At 39.4% G+C, this 24,342-nt stretch overlaps 1 protein-coding gene across 1 annotated transcript in view; it reads right to left on the bottom strand.

The window, feature by feature from the left end:
• FAT3 (FAT atypical cadherin 3) overlaps positions 1 to 24,342 on the bottom strand; it is a 635,634-nt gene that overhangs the window by 104,360 nt on the left and 506,932 nt on the right. Inside the window, exons 5-7 of the mRNA XM_011363289.2 lie at positions 18,482 to 18,796; positions 15,912 to 16,122; positions 5,766 to 5,905 (exon numbers count right to left, since the gene is read on the bottom strand). Coding sequence (XP_011361591.1) covers positions 5,766 to 5,905; positions 15,912 to 16,122; positions 18,482 to 18,796 — 666 coding nt within the window. The remainder of the gene's footprint in view (positions 1 to 5,765; positions 5,906 to 15,911; positions 16,123 to 18,481; positions 18,797 to 24,342) is intronic.

Below are 24,342 nucleotides of genomic sequence, written 5' to 3'. Positions count from 1 at the left end.
GTCATCACTTTGGTCCAAATAAACTCATAAAAATTCTCTACAGGTTTGGGCATTTCTTACATCAACATTTCCTATTTTTAACAGAACAGATTACCACAAACTTAGCAGTTTAAAACAACACCCATTTATTATCTCCTAGCTCTGTAGATCAGAAGTTTGAATATGGTGTGCTTCAACTGGGTTCTCTACTTAGAGTCGCAGAAAGCTGAACTCAGGGGTTGGCAGGGATGAGTTCCCTTCTAGAAGTCTTGGGGATGAATCAGCTCCAAACTCCAAGTTGGCTGAATCCAGGTACTTAAGGTTATAGGCTTGCAGTCCCGTTCCTTGCTGGCCGTCAGCAGGAGCCTCTCTCAGCTCCTTAAGGGTGCCAGTGTTCCTTGTCATGTTGCCCCTTTCACATTCAAACTAGCGATGTTTCAAATCCTCTCACATGTGGAATCTCTGACTTCCCCTTTTGCTGCATCTATTCCTACTTCAGCTGGAGGAAGTCATCTGCTCAGAGGCTCATATTCACAAATTCTGGAGACTTGGACATGGATATGTTTGGGGCTGAGGGTGGGGCATTTTATCTACTCAAATAGTACCTGCCTCATAAAGTAATTGTGAGAGTTAAGTGAGTTTCTTTTGGAATATAAAGTTTTTAAAAATCGATTTCACGTATTTCAGTCAATTACAGTCATTATCTTTAATGTTCAAATTATCCCATCTTTGGCTAGTGGAAGGCAATTTAAGTTGCCTCTAGTCATCTTTGAATATGATTCCACTAGTCTTTTCTGGCAAGATAAGATGCCCAGGCTCCTGACCCAAATCTGGAATCAACTAATTTGAAAAGAATCCTGGTTCCTTTCCATGTGAAATGTTATGTGGAGACCACAGTCTGGGCCCTAGAGTAGAATCCCTCTTATAAGAGATCTGTAGTGCTCCTCTATGTTGGGACAGTAACCTCATCCTCCTGGCATCTCATTATGCCTGCTCTTTATGGGCCTCTGGTTCCACCTGGATATTTCCTTTCCCCTCTTATAAGAGCCAATGCTCGTAGGATGCCTCACCTTTTCTCTACCCAGACTATACCACCTCGCTAAAACTTTTCATCTTTCCCTTTTAAGCCAGACACTCATGCTCATTTCTGGGCTTCCACAACATCAAAGTGGGGAATACTTCCGTTATGTTGAAGTGTTCCCCACTTTGATGTTGTGGAAGCCCAGAAATGTGGTGCCCTTCATTTTTCACAGATTATTTCTATTTTTTTATTTCTTGAAGGGAGTTAACCTCCTGTTTGTTATCCATGACTTTGATAGATAAACTTAGTCTCTTTTTTTTTAACCCAGAACAATGGTGCTTTGAAACACCATGGAAACAGCCCTGTTATCACAGCAGGAAAGCTTTATAAAACTGACAGTCCCCCTCAGGTGTGTGTTTTCTAGGAAGCATGGGTGGTTGCATGTTGAAACTTTTAACTAGAGTTTCCAAGTAATAAAATAATGTTGAAGAGTTAGTTTATCTTACCTATTTTTAAGCCATACTCTTTTGGACACCTGATGAATACTAAGGGTCTACTCGCTAAAAAATACATACGCACCAACGTTTATAAGCAATTTCATTAGCTTCAAGCACCTTTCAGGATCTGAGACTATCTTGGGGAGTTTAATTTGATTGCACAACAGGATCCTGACTGGCATTGGCTTGGTGGAGGCAGTAAGATTTGGAGAGCAGGAAGGGGTCTGGACAGGAAGGAACATAACCGGAACCAGGGTGCCAGTTTGAAATCTCTCCACTCAACATTATTCATTTTTTGGTCTAGAGTAATGCTATTCCTGGTGTAGCCATAAACTATTTGCTACCATTCCATGACATTATACACATAGAAATTGAGAGTAAGCTTTTAAAACTTTGAGATAATTCTTGGAACACAGAAAGTACTCAACAATGTTGGCTGGTTTTGGGCAAAGAGAAGACTGTCAAAGAGCCATCAAAGATAACCATCCTGGGAGGGAGCATCAGGAACTAGGAAAAACCCACTAATATATCCAGGGTATACTGTGCTCAGGGCCCTTGAAAAATTCTACCTGGTTTGATCTGCATCGAGGGTACTTTCATAGAGGATGCTTTAAGGGATCATCTTGTACTTTCCTCCTCACGACGATTCAAAAAGTTACAACAACAGTCTTTCATTAAAAGCCTGGGATGCAGCACTGGATCAACCCCTTCATCCGAGTGCTGTCTCAGGCACTCATTTATTTCTCACAACAACCTCTGAGGCAGTCCCTGTGATACAAATGCTCAGAGAGGCTATGTGATGACAGTAATAATAATTGCAGCAGTAGCTAATATTTCTTGAGAACTTACTATGTTTAGACCTCATGCTAATACTCTCTCTCTATAAACTCATGTAATCCACAGCAGCTCTAATGATGTAAATCTTGCTAAGCCCAGGTTACAGATGAAGAGTCTAGAGTGCAGAGAAGTGAATTGATCTCCACCTGCTGGAGGAGATGCAGCTAGTAAGTGGCAGAGTTGGGATTGGGACACAGGTGTATCGCTACAAAGCCCATGCTGTCAAATATTATGATATAAAGTACAATAGTAGCCTTCATAAAATCAACAACTATTTTATGCACAGGCCCTTGTCCATCTTGCCAGGAGGTTTTTGTATATGTTGAGATGCTTTGTTTTTCCATTTAGAACATCTGCATCTTTATAACTTGAGCTCCGCAGAACCTTTTTACATTCTGTACTCACGCTAGGGAGTCTCGGTGAGGAAAAAGATGTTTACCTGACATTGTAGCTTTGCGGTATAAGAATCCTATGAGTTGGGAGAACAGGCAAAAGTGAAGATGAAGGGGTTTCAGGCAGACACAGAGATCCCTGAGGCTTGGATTTATTTGACACTCGTGAAGTAAAATTCCACATGTTGTTTATGGCTGATTGGAAACTCGTGTCATACCATGTTTTATGATTACAAATGAACAAAGTAGAGAAAAGTTCCCAAAGGAAAAGTGAGCAGGTGTTTTGGGGCTATAGGACATTTATTTAGTTATATGGTGAGGAGTATCTGTTTGATGGTGGAATCGTTAAGCTGCCTAGGTTCATGGTTTGGAGTGTGCTTTAGTGGTTTCTAAAAGAAATCTAGAATGCCTTTTCTTTTCTAAAACATCTTTTTGTAAAAATGTCCTTGACACTGAGAGTTTTGACTATTTCAGAGAACTGCTGCTGTCACTACTGCCAGAGTTGCTGTGGCAAACTTGAGCGGAGGCCTGGACTGGCAGAGATTGGCGGCGTATTCCGGCCCAACACACCCTGATCAAGCAATGGTTTTCTGATGGTAATAACGATTGCATACAAGTTTATACTCTGGAAACTGTTAGTGCACACTTCTTGAGAAAGTCATTTTCCGGGGGACACAAAGTGGAAGCTTTTGACGAGAAAATCTCTTGATATTCTTTATTAACCCGCTTAGCTTTGCCTTGCCAAGGGGAAGCTCCAAGTTCACTCCAAGTCTCTAACTCCTTCCCAACTCCTTTGGAGATAAGTCTAACTACACATTAGTCTGAAATAAAATCAATGCAAGTGGGACTAGAACAATGTGTGCATTAAAGGTATTGTAATATCGGCTTCCATATTAATTTTTAAAAAGTAGGTGTAGCTCGTCATTCGGTTTTAAAATTCTGAATCACTGTGACTCAGGCATCTAGTACAGTGCTTAGTATATGGTATGAACTAAAGAAATACTTGTGAAATAAGTGCGGTTAAATGATTTCTCATTGGGTCTTAATGAAATTTAACATAAAAATTTCACTGATAATTTTTATTTTCAGTTAATACGAATCAGCTGTGTGCTTTGCAGATCCAGCATGACTTCCATATAGGCCCAGTTGAATATGTAGTTATCCACTAATCATTCACTCATTCTAAAAATATTTAATGTGTCTCTATAACATTCTGGGCACAGTGGATTACTATTTAATTCAATTGTTCTAAAATCCCGTAGAAAAGAATGAAACTGAATATGGTTCCATGGTTTATTTGTATTTTACTCAGACATGTCTTATATTAGTAAGTGGTGCTAAAAAGTTGGGTTTGGATATGCTAAGACATGGCTAATTTAAAAAGTCTAATTTAGCTTCCCATTTAAAGTAAATTAGCACTAAAGACTTAGTGATACTGCAAGTGGGTTATTTTGTATTAGTGTTGGGGCTTTCTTTTAGATTGAGTGATTCCTGTAGGATCTCAGCATGGAGTCCTTTTCGGGTATCTAGATAATACTCTGAAATAGAACAGATTTTGGTAGGGTGACCATATAACTTATTGACCCAATAGGGGCAATTTTAAGAACGAATGGGATACTATTAATTATACCAGTGCAACAAGAGTAAGTGGGATCTCTCAGGCAAATAAGGTTGTCAGGTCACCCTAGGAAAAGACATGGGTTGAAAGATGGGTGTACTCACAGGCTGGCTGCCTTATCATGTGCATGTAATCCCTTTCTGGGTTTCAGTTTATTCGACTGAAAAGTAAAAGGGTTGTACTATAATAAATCCTACTGTTTCATTAAAATTCCACCATTCTATGATTATGAATAGACTCAAAGAAAAGAGTCTCAGCATATGTTTAAAACTGGTTCAAACTAAGAGGCAGCTGGATAGACAAGCACATGAAATACTCCTCCTCTCCTCCCCTTTTTTAAAAAGCTTCATAATATTTTAAAGAAATCAGTACTTGCTTACTTCAGGGTTGGCAAAATTTTCATCTTTACTACCTGAAATATTGTGTTGAGAAGGATTCTGAGGACACATCTGGGCTCAGCAGGAAAAAAGAACCTTGATCAATAGTGATGACTTTTGAGGTCATGAGAACAGAAAAGAGAAGGGGAGAGGTTGGGAGAGGTTACGGGATATGTGTACGCCAGCCCTCTGCCAAAATGATGTGTACGCCAGCCCTCTGCCAAAACTGGCTAAGGTCTCTGATGCGAAAATATAAAACAAACAAACAAAATCTTCTCATATTTCGGGTAAATCTTCCCCATATTGATATCTAACATTGTGTTAGTCTCACCCAGAGATTTTCTCCTCCTCCTTGCTTCAATGACCTATTCACATGCAGAGTATAAGCAGTGGTCCTCAACCCTGGTTGCATGCTAGAATCACATAAATCTCTTAGGGTGAGGCCCAGGCTTCAGTGGTTTTAACAACCCCCACCTCTACAACCAGAGGATTCTACTGTGCAGCCAGGATAAAGAACCATTGGCATACGGGCTAAAACGGGAGATGGGAAGAATTAGGGCACCTAGATCTCACTCCTTGTTCTTTATTAAGGCTACGTGACTTTGGCTGTATCACTCATCTGGTCTTAGTTTGTAAAATTAATTTGGACTCTTAGGTATTCTCTAGCTCTAACTTTCTGTGACTAACAGATGAGGTGAAGAATATCATGGTGTATTAACTCGGATAATATAATGTGCTCTTCTTTCTAAATTCAAGGAAAGCTGACTTTGTTGTCAAAAAGATAAATCTACAGTAAATGAACAGGAAACAAACACATCTTACTCTTCCATACATGAACAAACACAATTTCTTGAAAGAGGTAGCTATATTATATAATATTATTGATAGAATCCTTTGTCTAAGTTGTTCTCTCAAATGATTCTTTTTAAACACTAGAAATCCATGGACATAATTTACTACTTGCAATACAATTTTTAATTGCTTGAAACTCTGACTTTAGCAGACCTTTTGGCATTCCCACTATTTAGTAATTTGACATCTTACCTGAGTGACAGCAACATTTGTTCCATCGGTGACTTCCACACTCATATTATAAATAGACCTCTGCTCTGCGTCCAAAGGTTTTGCAATGACAATTGTCCCAACACCCTTCTCTGCGTCAAAAGAGCTGTCAAAATTCCCCCCTGATGATTTCACAAAAACAACATAAAATTAGCATATCTGAGAAGTTATTACATGTATTAAAGCATATAGCTTTAAAGGCAGCTCTTAAATAGAAATATTTTTGACAAGTATCCTTATGGCTCAATTTTGTACACATTAAATGGGACCTCTTCATTTCTAACTTAATTCTAATTTCAAAACACAGCCTCTACAATGCATAACGAATGACACCCAAAAATAATGTATTGCAAAGAAAACCTCAGCACTGTTAGAGCAGTGAAGCATAAACTGACTCTATAAAATATTTAGAAAGTTAAAGGCTCTTCAGCCTCTTGTGGCTTCTGTGCTAGGAATTTGTAGATCTTTTTGCTTTTCCAAAGTAGAATAAATTCTAAGTAAACAGCCCAATTATTATTAACAAAAATGAGTAGACACTCAAATTGCAGGATTGATGGCAAACATTTGGTTGATAGAGCTCATGTCCCTAATTTGCTGTCAGAAATAAAATTATAAACATTAGAAAATAAGAAAAAGCAAAAAAAAAAAAGAAAAAAAAAGAAAAAAGAATTCCATATTAAAAATTCTATGTCTGAAAGTTGGGATATTTATAGAAAAGTTTTTATGCCATTTTGACAGTGTGAATTATTTTTCTCCCTCAAAGTAGAAAGACTGTGGGAAATTCACAAAATAAAATCTGGAAAGAATTAGAGGAAAACATTGACGTATGTAACATTAACTTAACAATTAATATAAAAGTTTAGAAAACTTTACTTTTTTCCTCTTGGACCAGGTATAATCCACAATCTGTGAATCACGTGCTTAAGACAACATAAGCCTTGTTGAAATTACTGTAGATGTTTTCCATCTCTGTGAACCAAAGTGGTTTATGATCATTCCAAAAGAGAGGATAATGGTATAAATGCGAGGACAATTTTAATAAATATCAGTATATGTTTATAAGCTCTATTTGTTTTGATCTGAAATTTCATGATGTCAATTAATTTTATTATTGGGTAGCAATTTTATTTAACTGCAGCACATAGGCTGATACATTTATTGAATTTCTTATTTTTTGAAAAGAAATCTTGGCTTCCCTTACAGTTAACATTCTCTGCTTTTTATTTTGCTGATCAATGAACAATAACATATACAATTTCTATGATATTACTATTACAAATGGGCAGATGAGTTAAGGGAAAGGAGAATTTTACTTGTATTACTAGAATCTGATGTACAGTGACACAAAATAAATACAGTCGTCCCCCCTTATTCACAGGGAATATGTTCTGAGATTCCTAGTGGACGCCTGAAACCAAGGATAGTAATGAACCCTGTATATGTGGTCTTTTCCTTTACATGCATACCCATAATAAAGTTTAATTTATATATTAGACAGAACATGAGATAAACAACAACTATTAATAAAATAGTAATTATAACAATACATATACTGTAATAAAGTTATGTGAATGTGGTCTCTCTCTAAAAATATCTTATTGGATTGTACATACCCTTCTTCTTGTGAGATGATACAATGCCTAAGTGAGGTGAATGACATAGATATTTTTGGACCGAGGTCAACTGTGATTAACTGAAACCACAGAAAGCAAAACCATTGATAAGGGCGTGACTGCTGTAATATGGCTTACTTAAAAAAAAAAAAAATCTGGTCATATATATTTCAAATACTCATTGCTTCCAGTGGTCATTTACACTCAAGATCATTTAATTACTAGAGAGAACATAACTGCCCTTGACATTTAATTAAAGTTATGGAGATATAGGGGTATCAGAGAATTGCTTGTTGATGATATATTTTTCAAAAATTTCATCTATAAAGAGACTCATTTCCTAATTAATATCGTTAACTGATTTACTAAGGAGAAATAAATGTTAATTCTAAAAAAAAAAATCTTTTGAAGAACAGGATAAGGAGACAGGAGAAGAAATCTAGGCTGAAAAGAGAAGCAAGCCTTAGGTCACCATGTCTGTTTCAAAGGGAATGTTTCATGTTGATACCCACATGAGATAAAATGTAAGGCTGATTCAAGTGCCTTGAATAACCATCTTAATGAGCAAAGAAAAATCATTTGCTATCAAGTGGTACCTTCTGAAAGAAATTTTGTCATGAAAATTTTCAAAGGAAGAACATAAAAATCACCCCAGATCTGTGCAGAAAAAAAGATGAGAATGCAACATCTCAAGACGTTTCTAGTGGGTATGAAATCATATTTTAAATCACATTTAAAATAATTTTTAGAATGTTTTCTTAACCAAGATGTTTATAGTAGTCTCCCCATCCCTGATTTCACTTTCAACTGCAGTCTGAAAATATTAAATGGAAAATTTCAGAAATAAACAATTCATAAGTTTCAATTTGTCGTTCTGAGTAGCATTATTAAATCACGAGCTGTCCTACTCCTTCCTGCCCAGTTATGAATCATCCCTTTGTCCAGCATACCCATTCTGTATACGTGTCCCACCTGTCAGTCACTTAGTAGCCATCTTGGTTATCAAATAAACTGTTATGGTATCACAGTGCTTGAATTCAAGTAACCCTGTTTTTACTTAATAATGACCCAAAGCACAAGGCTAGTGATGCTGGCAATCTGGATAGCCGCAAAGTGCTTCCTTTAAGTGAAAAGGTAAAAGTTCTTGATTTAAGGAAAGAAATAAAAATTCTAACGCTGAAGTTGCTAAGATCTATGATAAGAACAAATCTTCTATCTATGAAATTGTGAAGAAAGTAAAAGAAGTTTGTGCTAGTTTTGTGGTTGCACCTCAAACTGCAAAAGTTACAGCCACAATGCATGATAAATGCTTAGTTAATATGAAAAAAGCATGAACAGAAAACATGTTTGACTGACGGCAATGTGCTGCACCAGGAAGCATCGAACCTCGACAGAGATGTCAGCAAGGGACCCTCTGAAATGAGTCATTTACCACAAGTAAGGAATGGTTATACAAAGTCGGGAGTAAGTCTGGACTGAAAAATATAAAAATCACTGGAGAGAAAGACCGCATTCAGATTACTTTTATTACAGTATATTATTGTAATTGCTCTATTTTATTAGTTATTATTGTGAATCTCTTACTGTGCCTAATTTATAAATTAAACTTTCTCATAGGTATGTATATATAGGAAAAAAACAATACATCTAGGTTATGGTACTATCCATGCTTTCAGCCATCCACTGGGGGTCTTGGGACATATCCTTTGATGATAAGGGGAAACTACTGTACTTTCTTAAAATCAGTACCCTGATTGTTTTATGGGCTCAGAGTAGGAGAAGAGATCATCTTTCAACATCAATTATTTTAATGGACGAAAATTTGTAGATTAAGGCAAAATAGGAATTATACAAATTATAAAACCTTGCTTTGCTCCAATTTAAAGATGAATGAACATGAAATTTAGAGAACATGGAAGCAAAGATTTTGGTTTCAGTTATTGTTTAAATGGGGCAGTCCTATATGTTTTCCCTTAACTGCTCGAGGCTTGAATTTTCCTTGGGGCCCTATGCAGAAATACATAATCATTACATGGGCTTAGTGGCATTAAATTGACATATTTTACATAACAAGATTGTGTGCTTTCTTATTAGTTATTTTTCATATCAAATAACATTTTTGGCTACTTTTAGAGTTGTAATTTTTTATAGTTCTCTCTTTTCCTGTGTATATGTATGTGTGCGTGTGCGTGTGCGTGTGCGTGTGCGTGTGCGTGTGTGTGTGGTGTGTGTATCTCCTTCTTTCACTTTTACTGTCTCAAATACTCCAAAACAGAAACTTCTAAAGGGGTCAAGGAGAGAGACAATAGAAAGCTAATCAAGGAACACTCGAGAGAGCCTGTGAAGCATCTCTCAGTCTGAAATCTGAAAACAAGATTTCATGTAAAACAAGGTTTCCAAAATCTTCCCTGAGTTTTAAAATGAATTTCTGACCAGGGACACAGAATCCAGACCAGCAGTTCACCATCAAGCCTTATGCAATTTAATAACCTACCACTTAAGCATCCCATTTCATGAACGACTCCATATCTCTCCCCCAGGGCTCATTTTTCAGGCTCCCTTTTAGCCTGAAAGGTGATTTCATTTCATAGGAAACCATGTCAAATTCATCTGGGGTGAGACTATCAAATGGAAGGAGTCCATTTTCACTAGCAGCATTCTGTTTAAACAAGATGTGCTTCCTCAGAGCCAGTAACACAACATGCAAAGCCAGAGTATGCTAGCACAGTAGCGTTAGGCTAAACAAAAGGTGGGAGAAGGGAGGACACCACAGAGCTGGTCTGAGTTTCAACAAAGTGGGAAATTCGAAAAGTCACAGCCTGAGCGTTGCTGCAGGGGTGTGTGGCAGAGATGGTTAAAAGCGAGGTTGTGAACAGCCCACATAACAGATAATTCATGTCGGGGACATTTCGCTAGGACTATTTTTGGTCAAGATGGGAGAAATAGAGTAAACAAAGAATAGAAGAAGCATCTTGGGTTTCTATTGGATTCTAAAGTTAAACATATCAAGTTGGAATGTCCTCAAAAGCTTTTAGAAATGGGACAAGAATGAAAATATTTTCATCTGGCAGCTACTATTTAAATGTGCTGGGCAGCAGGGTGTCGGGCCACAATCTAATAGAGCTTTTCTCTAAAAAAGGGCACAAAGCATCACCATCTCTCCATGATGAGTTCCAACAGTGAATATCACACCGCTTCCCTTTTAGAGAAGCTTCCGGGTCCCTCCCCTAGCATATGATTCCATTCTATTCTACGTGTAATTGTAAAAATACCACCCCAAACCTAGTAGTCACCAAGGGGCAAGTGTTATGTGAGAGGCTTCCAAAACACTGAGCTGCTGAATCTCAGTGAATTAAGGGAGTTGTTCACAAGCTGCTCATTCAAGTTCTGCTTGTACACTGAACTTAGGAAAAATGCTAAATACCAGTTATGGTTTGATCATGAGTAATTTTTTGCCTTGGAATGAAGCAAGCACAGTACGGGGCTGAAAAAGATATTTTACATGGAAGGCAGGAGACATGGAGTGGAGGTCAGGAAACAGTGGTAGGAAGGAAAATCCCTTCTAGAATCTGATTTAAAATCCATTTTCCTAAAACAATGAATATGTAAAGTGCTGTTTAGGCTTTTTACTATTTTCCTAAAATCTCTTCAGGTGTCCTACTATGGCCTGTATTGTTGCTATGGAGAAAAGAGATGCCTGTTTGGGATCAAATTAGGGGCAGACTGCAGAGTAGAAGAAATGAAGTATTTGATGTCAATTGAATGACCCTGAACAAGTGTCATCCTGATGGAGAAAGAGTTATATTAGAAATGGTACACAGACATGGCTTCTCTCAGGAGGGGTGAGTAAGAGTTTTGTGACGAAGAAATATGGCCAGTTTGTCAGGAAAGACCCAGAGGTGTCCAGGCTCTAGTCAGAGAACAGGGATGCTGCTAGTGCTAGCAGAGTTTAACTTGTCCACTTGATCCAACCCTAATAAGGGAGGGCTCCACTGGTGATGAGGTTCAAGAAGGGCAGGTGGTAGCTTATGGGTCAGAAGCATCCGAGAACCCAAAGTCTGCAGGAACCTGTGACAAACTAAGGGTCGAGGTAGACTTTATTTACCTGCAATACAGAAAGGTATTTCAGCTAGAGTTGGACCTCTGTGATAGCTCACACCATCAGAGAATTATTTTCAAAGAAAAGTCTTTCTCCTCTTTATACATTGGGTGAGGTAAATAAACAATGATATATTAATTGCTTATCTACAAGAAAAACTTTCTTTAGTCTAGGTCAGGCATAAAGCTATAAAATTGGGTGGCAACATTCCCCATCAAGTTGTGGGTAAAGAGGAATTATTTGAAGTGTGTAATAATGGTAGTCTTTACAATACAAATATTTGCCATTGGGATAAAGATATGGGGACTGAATTGTGAACCACAGTGTGTGCATATGAGAGAGTATGTAAATCAAGGAGCTGCTGAGTTGAAATCGTATTCTCCTGAAAAGTGTGAAGATATGCGATAAAGCCACAAAGATTATGGGTTAATTTTGTTCCCTTCATTTTTTTCCCCTTTTAACACAGAGAAGGAACATGCTGTGAGTTGGGCTGTTTAAACACAGAACAGCTGAACTTTATTATGTTTCCTTTTAATAACAGCTTTCTTAACTAGGTTACAAGTTGGGCTTCTGTTTCTGCTAAGGAGGGTCTAGCTATATAACATCTTATAAGCAGTGGTCTCTTTGGAGGCACAAGAAAGTGATTGGCAGATCTCTGCTGCAGGAGTTCAGGCTTGGGAACAAAATCTTGCTTACCACACAGTTTTTGTGAATTGATATTATGGTAAGAGGGAAGAAATGCAGTTAAATAAGAATTGAGTAGATTTGTAAATATGGAAATGAGGAGAGAATATCCTCAGGGGAAAAAGCAGACTGAAATACTATTTCTGCTCCCTTATTGAGAATTCAGCAGGTATAGCATTTGTAAGCTGCGTTAGGCCAGGATGTTGTATTCTCTACAACTTGAAGTGTCAGTATAGGTGTCTGTCTGACTATACTAGGTCTATAATGGAACCAAGCTTTGACTTCCCTTGGAAGAGTCATAGCGTATTTACCTAGATAAGACCTAAACATAAATCTGAGACCTCACTTCATATCCATGATAACACTGTACGCCTCGTGTCAATTCTTAGCATGCAACTACAGCACATTGCTAAATGTCTTAAGCATTGAGAAGCATTGTTCCTTCTCTTAATTCCTCTGTTAGCTTAGCCAGAAAAGATGCTTAGGTAAGGAGGAAGGGAAGAAAGAGGAACATTTCAATGGCCAAAGATAAATTAGCAAGAAATCTGAAAGTGAAACATCTTGCGTATGACAAAGAAAACGAAAGGTTTTTAGAGACGGGGAAAGATGTCAGCAGATTGAAAAAAAATGACTTTGTTAGATTAGAAACGATTTTCAAAAGGGAGATTTGGTGGAAGAGGGACCATGTCAATACTGAAAGCAATCAGCACACGGGGGAAAGGTTTTACTTTTGTAGTGGAACAGAGAGTTGGTCTTTGGCTAGATGTTGTTGGCTAGATGTGGGGATGGAAATAAAATCATATTCTGTTTGGGCATCCAGCCAAGTAAGTTTGATTTGTTGGAGAAGCTTGGCTAGATGTTACCAGATATACAGTGAAATCTCTGTGATGGAAGCATCACAGACCAGAGGGAAAACCCTTTAGGTCTTCATTAAAAGAGCTACAGGTGCTCTGATACTGAGAGGATTCTATAGGAAGAGTACAGCATTTAGAAAAACAAAGATGGAGAAACAAGAAAAGTGATACCATGTTTTTGATAATGATTCCCAGATATATATTTGGAGCAGCCTAAAGGTATTCTTTCTAGGTAGGGCTCTCATCTGTAAAATGCCCTTCTTTTCTTGGACAGTTCTCATTTTGTTAAATGTGCAGTGGTTGACATGGCTGGAAATACAGTGGAAGGTCACAATGACTCTGAGTTTGTCTCAGAATGCGTTACTAGGATTAATGCAGTGGCTACCCGGGCCATCTCCATTGGTCACCATCGTTTATTCCACTCCCCCTGGGTGGGCTGCAAGAGAAGCATGGCAGGAGGAAGGAATGAGGAGACAAAAGCCTTGACCTTAAGGGTTAAGAACGGAGATAGGATAAACACGAATGAAAATATACAATAGCACTAAAAATGCTGACATGAAAACATTCCAATAAGGTTACATGCGGCACTACTAGGCATGCTGCTTACCTATAAACAATCATATACAGACACATATGCAGGGATGCTGAGGAATTGCAGAATTGACTTGGCTAACTGGAGTCAGATGGCTGGTCAGACTGAGTGTCAGAGAAAGGCATGCTTGCAGAGTTTTTGAAGAGGAGTACAAGCCAGGGCATCCTGGGGTAGACAAGGAACGCAGTGGGATATGCTGCGGGTCAGGAGGTTGCATATAGATCATGCAAGATTGAGAAGCAGTGCCGTCAGGCTGTCGAGGTGCTTGCAAACTGGAGTGTCAAGAAAGGAGAGAGATAAACTGGTGGATGAGAGAGGGCCACTCCTCCCACAGCTCAGGACAGCACACCAGGGGCCCTGTTGCCTGTTGGGCTTCGACTGTTCTCTCTTTAGGGCTATTTAAAAGAAGTCACTATCACACATGTCCCTGGAGGCCCTGCACGGAGGACACATCATGTTGACACTGAAATACAGTTTTCTGTGACTGACTGGGGTGATAGTGGTGAAGGAATCACCAAAGATGATAGCACAGGTAACCAGGCAATGGATGCATATATGCAACCCTTTGTTTCACCAAGAAAGGGGCTGCATCAGTTACTAACTTAATGAACTGAAAATTACTGAGAAGATACAGAAGCAGAGATTTCTTTCACAGATCAGAGAAGGTTCTATTTCAAATGCATTAAGTGGAGATGAAGAAGGAGTTGAGAGCGTGGGATGAAGATGGTCGTGTAAAGGGATGGGTGACTAATGCCAATTAAGTAAAACAAAAAAGTTCTATCATCATTCTATAATATGAAATATGTAGAAAACAAGCCCTTTCTTTCTGGGAGTTCAGAGGCCCCTCTACTGAGGTTTGATTGGGGGCTATGGGACATTCTTTTTCTGTGCCTAATTAAAACAGATGTCAAATGTTCTAAATGCTTTCCCCAGGTCCAGCCATTCCTGGGAAGAGAGGCAGGTTCCTGCCCATCCTCTCCAGGCAGTGACACATAGAAGGAAATGATTCCCCCAGACCAGCAATCTGGATTCCCCGTCTCCCACAGAGAACTGAGAGAACCGTGGGAAGTCAGCTCAAGCTCAACCAGTGTCTGATCCACTCTCCCCTCTCTCTTCTTAGCAACAGCCTGTTTTGTTTCCTGGTCCTCGGCACTTATTTCCTTTCCACTGTCCCTCCGTGCCGGTTTGTTGAGGGCAGTAGTGCCGTTCTGCCCACTCTTTTTGCAGCCTGGCGTGCTTGCTTGCTTTCTTTCAAGGAATCCAAAGGTTGGCTCCCAAGGTCTATTCTGCATGCTTCCATCTGCTTTCTCTATTCAGCTCTTGAGGGAAGCTCTCACTGGCTATATATCTAGGTTCCATTTCCTTTTATGGACAAGAGCCAGGGAACTCTTCCTGGTGGGTTTTTTTGGCCTAGGAATGGTACTACTATTGCAAAACAGGAGTTGGGAATTATTTTAATTTATTTTTTAAATTGGAAAAGGCCCAGTTAAATAAACCAACCTACAAAAAGATGAAAACAAAACAACAAAAAGCCCACACACCTCAAAAGCAAAGAAAAAATTAAATCAAAATAAACCCCCCAAATCCAAACCCCATCAAACCTCAAACAAAAGAGTAACTGGATACGAGTAATGCAATAGCTGTTAGAGGCATGTATGAAATCTGTGGGCTGCACTTCAGCCTGTCACAGGCAGTTATGAAAGATGTAATTTAATTTGCTTAAAAAAAAACTGTAAAAGGCAGATTGGATAGCTGTATTTTAGCAAATGTGTTTGCACTAAGGGTACCTTCTGTTGAACAGTTCTGCCCACAAGCTGTCTGTAGAATATAGAACATCTCTCGAGCATGCTTGCCACCTTGAAGCAGGGCAGTCGGGAGCAGAAAAAAAAAAAAAGAACAGAATGCAGAAAAAAGGTGAAGAAAAAGAGAGAAATGAAGGACAGCAAGTCTAGTACCATCAATACATTTAGAAATGAGATTAGCCAAGTGTGACAATAGAATTTAAATGACACACAGAAAGACATTAAGATTGCAGTAAATAACATACTATGGAAAATCCAGCCAGAGAGCACTTTCTGTTCAGCTTAGCTACAGATTCGGAACGAAAGCACAGGTCTATTATTCATTTTACTGGCTCTTTTGCATTCCAGCACTATATATCTTTTACTTTTAGCACTAATAATTAGTGGGGTTTTTTTTTTTTTTTTTTTTTGTGCTAGTCGCTCCAAACAGTCAATGATTACATGATTACATTGCCAGAAACAGCTCTGGAGGACTCAGACTTACCGACGATGTCAAACCACAGAGGGGTGTTAGCTGGCTGCACAGATACCACCCCCACAATCTCGGTGACTCTGTCACTTTCCATGACTGTGAAGTTATAAAATGGCTCATCGAAGGTCAGTGGTATAGGTGAAGGGGGTGGTTTTTTAATCCATTCAATGTGGAGGCGGGCCGTGGAGGATTTCTGCGGGCGCCCATTGTCTACCGCCTTTATCTACTCATACACAGAGAGAACACAGAAAGATGTCTTAGGGCTAGGATCCTTGTGGAAGCTGGATTCTGTCACTCATATGCTGTTAGGCTGAGAGTCCATCCATATCACAGCGTCAGCAAAGAGAACAGAGTGGAGATCTAGGGAGAATGAGCCCAGGAACTGGGGAGGAGACAACTTAGTCAAAAGGGGGTCCCATGCCACATATGCCAGAAGGTGATTTTGACCACTGCCAACTTTACGGATGTGTAAAAATTTGAAAACCAAATGTTGCGCTTATAATTTCTAGTGTTTTATGGTCATGAATGATAGTTACATGAGTAGAAATAGCTAATTTGATTCCTTATCCCTCTGAAGGTGAAAGGGAACAAAGTGCATTGTGAATCTCTACTTAAGTGTGAATAAAGTGTGTATGCACAGAAATGTGTGTGAGTGTGTGTGTGTGTGTGTGGTCATGTTTTGCTGCTCCTTCCTTCTGCTTTATTCTGGAGAAGCATTCCACTCACACGATCGCAGAACAGTGCTGGGACTGGCGTGGGAAAGGCAGCAGCCTTGCACATTTCAGTTATGCCTACTGAAGGGGTGAAGGAGAACTCTCTTGGTGGAAGCATGGGATCCTGAAGGCAGCAGGGTGGGGAAGAGGGTGTTAATAATTCCTCTGTATGGTCTGGTATAAAAACTGAGAAAAGCATGTCTCCTTGCCCAGATGTACACAGTTAACTGCTATGGTATCCTGGACTTAAATCAGGGAGGGGAGCAATTAAGTTCAATAAACAGACACAACTGACAGAAAATTTAAAAAATTAAATAAAAATAAAGGATTTTAAAATATTACATTAAAAATTAACATTTATAGGTGCATGGCTGGTAGTTAATAGCCTTTAAAAACAGTGACAACTCAAAGCTCCCTAATGTTATGTGTTCATGGATGATCACTTTGCCCTGAAAAATTCCTGAGATGGCGGACCCTTGAAAATAGATGTCTGAGACAGGGATTTGAGTATAAATGATCTTGAGGGGGCAGGAAGTGTTCTCAGGAGAAAGGAAATGAAGAAAGATAGACAAGGGAAGATGCTAAGCAAGGATGTGGTCTCACCTAAAGTCTAACCTCAGCTTGATCCCATGGGGAGCTAGGAATCACTAAGTGCACCACAGAGTTGAGTCCACCTGGAGGCAAGGGGGTTGAACATTTTTGTGTCTAATGTCAGTCAGTCATTGGCTATAGGCTGCTGGGCTGGGGAGGGAATGTGGGACCTCTTAGGCTAAGAAGTTACATCAAGGATGATACTCTGGAGAAGAAGGCAGCTATGATCCCTTAGCAGCCAACACTCATAGCAGTTAGGGGATAGCTGCACCAACCTGGTAAAGGGGATTTGGGCAGGGCACCAACAGTATCCACTATAGTCCATCCATTCCTCAAGGATTCCTATTGGCAAGTCTCACACAGCTACGATAGCGGATATTACATCAGAGTTTTTAATGGTAAAAACAGGGCTGGATTTTTATCTTCTTTTCTCTGCCCACTGTTATGATACTGAGTAGGGAAAGGAACCTAAGTCCAGGCCATAGGGGTGAAAAGATAAATCAAGGGTCTTGGACCATCTTTTAAAATAATAAAGGGCTGATTGTATACAGCAGAGAAAGCTGAGGACAAAGGTAAGAGTGGCAGAAGGTGCTAACTCTTGACATTTGACAGGACCCTGGAAAGTGCCCATCACTTTTAAAAATGAACAGTCCTCTTTCTGGCATAGGCGCTACATGTTTAACATAGTTGGGGGTGGAGGGGAGCAGGCTGGCACATTAGATATGGGAGTTTAAGTCTCTCTTTGAGATGGTGCTCATGTCTGCTTTTATTTTAAATTTTCTAACAATGAAAAATTTGGTCATGTTTTACTTAAGTTTTTTTCCCACTTTTTACAGAATAAGCATAGCTGTAATTTACGTCTCCCAATTCACACAGCTAAATTCATGTTCTATCACATCGCTAACAATTACAAGAGCTGCTTTCTTTGGGAAGTCTTGGAGTCACGCTGAGTGATGTTGAGTGGTAAGATATGTCACTCTGCTGTGCCCTCACCCTCAGTTTACATCTAAGTGTAGTACCTTTAAATGATTTAGAGTCATAGGAAGTGTGACTGAATATGTGACAGAGCAGGCTATGAACTGGGAATGGGGGCAGTTTGCTGATAGAACATAACCAAAAGAAATGGTATCATTATTTAAGAATGTCAGAAGGTAGCCTTCCGCTGCTGCGTGGCTGAACTTTTTACTCTATAAAGATTTATTGTTCAAAAGAGTATTCATGAATAAGAAAGTAACTCCGCCCCTTGATTAATGTTATTGAGGTTCAGAAAAATCTTACCGTTAGGATGTCATAACTCCCTGCTGTAAATTGCTTTCTAGAAGAAACCATGCCAGTTTTAGGGTCAATAAAGAACTTTCCATCATCATTCCCATCCACGATACTGTAGGAGATTTCTGCATTGGGGCCCTCATCTCTATCAAACGCAAAAGCCCTGTAAATGGGTTCTCCTCTCTTCTTCCGGTCCCGTTCTGGCAGCTTTATCTGGTAGACTTTCTCTGGGAACTGGGGCTTGTTGTCATTTTCATCCAAAACCTGAACCACCACCCAAATGGTTGACTGTTTCGGAGAGGAACCGCCATCTGTCACAGTCACCTGAGATTTGAAAGAGAAAATGTTTTACATTCAGAAAGGAGAAAAACTCTTCCTGCCACTCCTCGATACCCCACAAAAGGTCTATTCCGTGCCTTAGAACATTTCAACTTTTCTTATTTCTGTAGTTCATGTCAAATGCATAACTCTTCATAGTTCATAGTAAAGGAATGCCTGAAATCCAGTGAAGGAAGTCACTGCTGAAAAGCCAGGAGGGAGGCGAGACTCTCCCTGTGGTGTGGAGTGGAGAGAGAGAGGAAATAGGATTGACTTTAGAAAATATGCCAACTTCTATAAACTTAGCGAACCTAAAATATATCCTCCTCTACTGACACAAAAAAACAATATAACCATAACTATATGTTCACCCATAGGTGTTTCTTCTAATCTTTGGACAACTCTACCACCATCCAAATTGTTTCAATATTCATTTCCTTTTCTTTCTTTTCCATCTGCATGTAAAATTTGTGATTTCTACATTGTTAGTGAACAAAAGGAAAGCTGTGATATACATGTCACAAATTCGATGGCTGATTGGAACTACATTTGACAGTTAAAATATGTTTTTAACAGTCACAAAATAACTTTTTTTTCCTCTGGAAAATGGAAGGGGATTGACACTCCTTTCCACATCTCTGAGATCCTATACTTATGTATGTCTGTGAAAACTGAGACAGGAGAGATTTGAAGAGCACTCATAAAAAATTTGCATGGCAGATATAAAAAGTCAGTGTGAATAATTTTCTTATTGGTCATAGTGATGATAGTAACTATCATATTAATATTTAGCATATGAATGGTGACACAGTATATAAAGCACTCTTTCATGCATTATTTAATTCCTTTCCAAAACATCCTATTCAGTAAGTGGAGCGGGTTTATTTATTTCCATTCTACAGATGAGACAACAGAGGCACAGAGGTCTCACTGTTACTAAGTGCTAAAGGCATGTACTGAACTTTTGGCAATTCTGCTTAACCTAGAAGAAACTATATTTAATCTTTAAATCATATTCTTGGATAATACAGCTTATTACCTCAAAATGTATTTTTGGAGATTGGAAGGAACATGGAGATGCACTCGGCATCAATAGGAGAAAAACAACAGTGAATTAGAGCACCTGGTCATCCAGCTTTTTCATCTAATAAAGCAATCTGACAGGACTGACAGAAAAAAAGGCCAAAAACTTGGGAAAACAAATTAAAGACTTTTGCAAAACAGAACTGCAATCTAATTTAGTTTCTCTTACAAGCTGCCTAGGAGGATGGCTTTAATAGATTTAACGGAAATTTTCAGAGGCGTTCTTGCTTTCTTTGAAAAATCAATCAAGTTGCCTTCCAAGGTTATTTTCCCAACTGGTTTGTTATGTTTCACAAAAGAAACACGTCAGGGCCAACATGTGCCAAGGCTGGATTTTGACTCTTGAGCTAATTCCTGGACACACTGAGTTCTAAAGAGGCACGTTCTGCTGCTGCCGAATTAAAATGTTATACTCCCAGGTGAGCTGTGTTGACCAAAACACATTGATTTCTTGGCTGCTCAACTTCTCTGCCTCTCTTTTCTGCTTGAACAGCCTCTTTCCAAATCCAGACAACTCTCATAGTCTTCACCATGCACCAAATCACCTTCTCATTGCTTGTCAATAAATGCCCCGCAGTGAGTTCTGAGATGGAGCTCTGGTGCTGATTCAGGGCAGGTGGGCTGCCAAGAAGTAGAGAGAGCCTCTTGGCTGTGGTTCACCGCTCACTTGAGGGTCCTGCTATTGTAAAAATGCCTTCCTCTGGAGTGAACCTGGATTTACAAACCCAAGTCCTCACGGTGTCTGCAAGCAGGGAAGGGTGGCAGCTGCACAGGCTCATCAAGCTGCTCCCAGGTGTGCTGTGGGGAGCTGGGTCACCTAGGTCACCACCTCACCTCAAGCACTCAGCTCTCTTGCTCCTTCTGGTCCTTGAACATACTCTCTTCCATCTCAGGGCTTTTGCACATGCCATCTTCTTTGTCTGGAGTGCTCTTCCCATCCCTTCACCTGGATCTTGCCTACTCATTCTTTAGCCGAAATGTCACTTCCTCAAGGATTCCTCCTGTGACACTACAGACCAAGTGCCAGCCCCCTACCTCTATTTTTTCCTTCTGAATATATACTGTTAAATTGCCTTATACTTTTCTTTTGTAGTACTTAATGTTGTGGAAATTATCTACATACATGATTCTACAACCTAAGCTGACAGGCTGTGTAAGTACAAAACAGATTTTGCCTTTTTTGTTTACCGCTCTCACCAGTGTCGAGCCACAAGGAACACACTCCACAGATGCTTATTTAAGGAATTAAACTCCAATTCAGGTCCTACTTGGAAAACCTCTTTAGTCAAGGCAGTCTCACCTTGTAAAACCTTCATAGATCATTCAAGGGCCTTTGCAATGTAGCCCTAAGTTGCTTTTCCTGCATTTTTGCCCATAACTCTTCCATCTCCCTACCCATGGCTTCAATCGCCACCTATGTGCTGATAATTCCCCAATGTGTACTCTTGTGCTTAAGCCTCCTTTCCCATCTCCAAACCAACATGTTCAACTATATCCTAGGAATCTACTCTCTGGTCCTCTCACATGCACCCCAACACCCCGACAATCACAGACTGAAATTATTACCCTCAAACCTCCTCCTCCTTCTATTTTCATTATCTCATTGAATGACACCATCTACTCAAAACCGGTCCACACTAGAATCCTGGGCTTCCATCTAGAGTCCCTGCTCTAACTATCCACATCCAGTCAAACTTGGAGGCCTGCAGGAATCTTTCATGTGTACCCTCTATGCCAATCTCCTCCACCACACTGTCCTATGGACAGGCCTCATTTGCATCTTGCTTGGACTACCACATTAGCCTCCTGGCCTCCCTGCCTCTTGCCTTCATCTTTGTTGTAAAGTGTTATTTCTTCCTCAAAAATTTGACCTGCAAACATTCTTCAGGGGCTCCTTAATGACAAGGATATAGTTGGCCTTGATTATCACCAGATTATCACTATCTGCTCCTTTCCCTCCCTCTCCACTCAGTTACACTGTGAGCCTGGGAGGTCCTGAGTATGCCATGCTCTTACACCTCCATTTCATTGCACAGCTGTTTGTCTCCACGAAACGCCCTCTGTTGGGACTACGCCCGACTCATTCGAGAAGCTCCAGTTCAAACACTACTACTGCAAAGCCATTCCTGCCTCCTGCAGATTGAGGTAGGCGCCATGACCACGTTCCCACTCCACTGTGTGCACAGCTCCAGGATACTAATTATCATCTTGCATTTTTAAGTGTTTGCTTGTTGGTCTGCACTCAATCATTCCAGACACTGAGCAACTTGAGATGAGGGACTGTCTCTTATTCATTGTTATGTTTTGGCACCTGGTACAGCTTTAAGTGCCAAGTAAATGTTATTGAATAAAATTAAGAATTAATTTACCCTAAACTCTTCCCTATGATAATAAATGCAGAGCACATTCAAAGACTGAAAGGTCTCTGTTTCTTTATCTGTAATAAATAAAGAGACCGATAATATATTATCTTCCAAGTGCTTCTCACTCTATGATTCCATGAGTAGGGGTCAGGTAGAGATAGACAAAGTGTTAACCATGCACTATAGGGTTCATACCCAACTTACATCACTGAGAACACCACTAATCTCATGATTACACATAATGATTTCTAGCCACTTCCAAAACTGTGCTGGCCACTTATCTACGTTCTCCTGAAACGATTTATTAATGTGCCTGGCTCCTTCAGTTCACTGTGAGGTACTCAAAGGCAGGAACTTCGTCTTTCTCATCTCTTTCTTGGGACCTGGTATACTCAATAAATGTTTGCTGAACTGAGCTATGTCGTTACTAACCTCAAAGTCTTAATATAAACCTCACTTGAAACGAAGTTAGGAGGCTAGAAAGAACTCTCATGCACGCATCACTCAATGCATACTATTGATCCCAATAGAAGGTGTACCTTGCATCTCTGACAGGAAGTGATACCACATTACTACCTTAGCAGGGGGCATAAAAGATTCCTCCTTGCCCAGTAACAGCTCAGCCAATGGAAGACTGCTATAACTCAGCCAACTAAAAAGTCACTATATCCAGAGCTTTCGGTTTCCTCCAACGGACTCTTTGTTCATCACAGTGCCTCAAGAGTCCATAAAAGAACATGCCTCTCCTTTGTTTCTCTGGATATGTGTGTGGTTCACCTTTTTGACTGCATGGCTCAAATTACAACTTTTTGTTGTTTCTTAATAAACCCAGTTTGCTAGAGAAATATCTGGCTGTCTGTTTAAGGTTAACATTTCTCTAGACCCATTCATGTGTCTAGCCATATTTGTACCTGGAATATTGATCACTGATATTTCCATTAGATTCTCAGACTTCATATTTAATGCTACCTTAGCCCTCAGTCCATCATGAGGAATTAGCCTATATGGAAAAGTAGTAGCACTGGAGATCGAAGCAAAACTAACTGAGATAAATCCCCATTATCTCCTCCTCTGCGTCATTTTTCATTAATGATGCAGGGAATTATCCATTGTTTAGGAGCTATCCATGTGTCTTTTTGCTCCGTTACAGCCTGACAAGAAAATACTGAGCCATTCTAACTTAGATTTTCTGCTTTCATCATTGATCAATAATCAGTGGTTTGGCAATTAATCAAAAGCCTGAAATGTTAATTTCTCTACTTGTTTACAGCTAACAAAAGGAACCACAAACAGTTCAGTACCACTGAAAGGACAGCATAGCCCATGTCAATTTGCTATGGTAAGCTTGTGGTCTATGAATACGAGGCAAAGCCAGAGGTAATCAACATGGCCCAATGGATTACAATGCTAAAATTACAAAGAGGAACATATTTTTAAGTCTATCCCTGGAAGATCAAGAGCTTTATAGAACCAAAAACGAATAGTCATTGAGAATTCTGGAGTTATGGCAACTGGAGGAAGGTTATGCTTCTCACTCATTAAAATTGCCTAATGTATTTATTTGTGTTGTCTCTCTCCTTACAGTAGAATATAATATGTAAGCTGCCTGAAAACTGAGACTTTGTGTCTTGCCTACTGCCTTGTCCCCGGTGATTACAAGAGTGTCTGAGAATATATTCAACTATTTCTAAGATTGAGAGTTCAATTCTGTCATTCTCCTCAACCATTAATTCATCAAAAATAGCTCTTTCCAGGTCTCTATATTTAAAGTTGTAAACTTCTCCTCAGGGACTACATATTTCCTTCCACTGCTTTACATTTGTCCTTAACCTTTTATTTTTATGTGACATATTATATATATTTCACTTACATGCTTATTTATTGCATGTCTGCCTCTATTAGAATATGAGCTCCATAAAGCATAGATTTTCATCTGTTTTGTTCACAGATGTATCCCTAGCATCTACAACAGTTCATGGAGTAAGCATTCAATAAACATTTGTTAATTTAATTAATAAAATATCAATTCTGTGCTTTCTAGTTACAAACCTCTTTTTGAGGCAAATTGGGAGATAAACAAACCAACAAATATAAATGGATTCCTAT

Source organism: Pteropus vampyrus, unplaced genomic scaffold, assembly GCF_000151845.1.
Source record: "Pteropus vampyrus isolate Shadow unplaced genomic scaffold, Pvam_2.0 Scaffold84, whole genome shotgun sequence".
Taxonomy (NCBI): Eukaryota; Metazoa; Chordata; class Mammalia; order Chiroptera; family Pteropodidae; genus Pteropus; species Pteropus vampyrus.
Note: the sequence above shows the minus strand (reverse complement) of the source record. Positions and strands in the feature narration are given on the sequence as shown.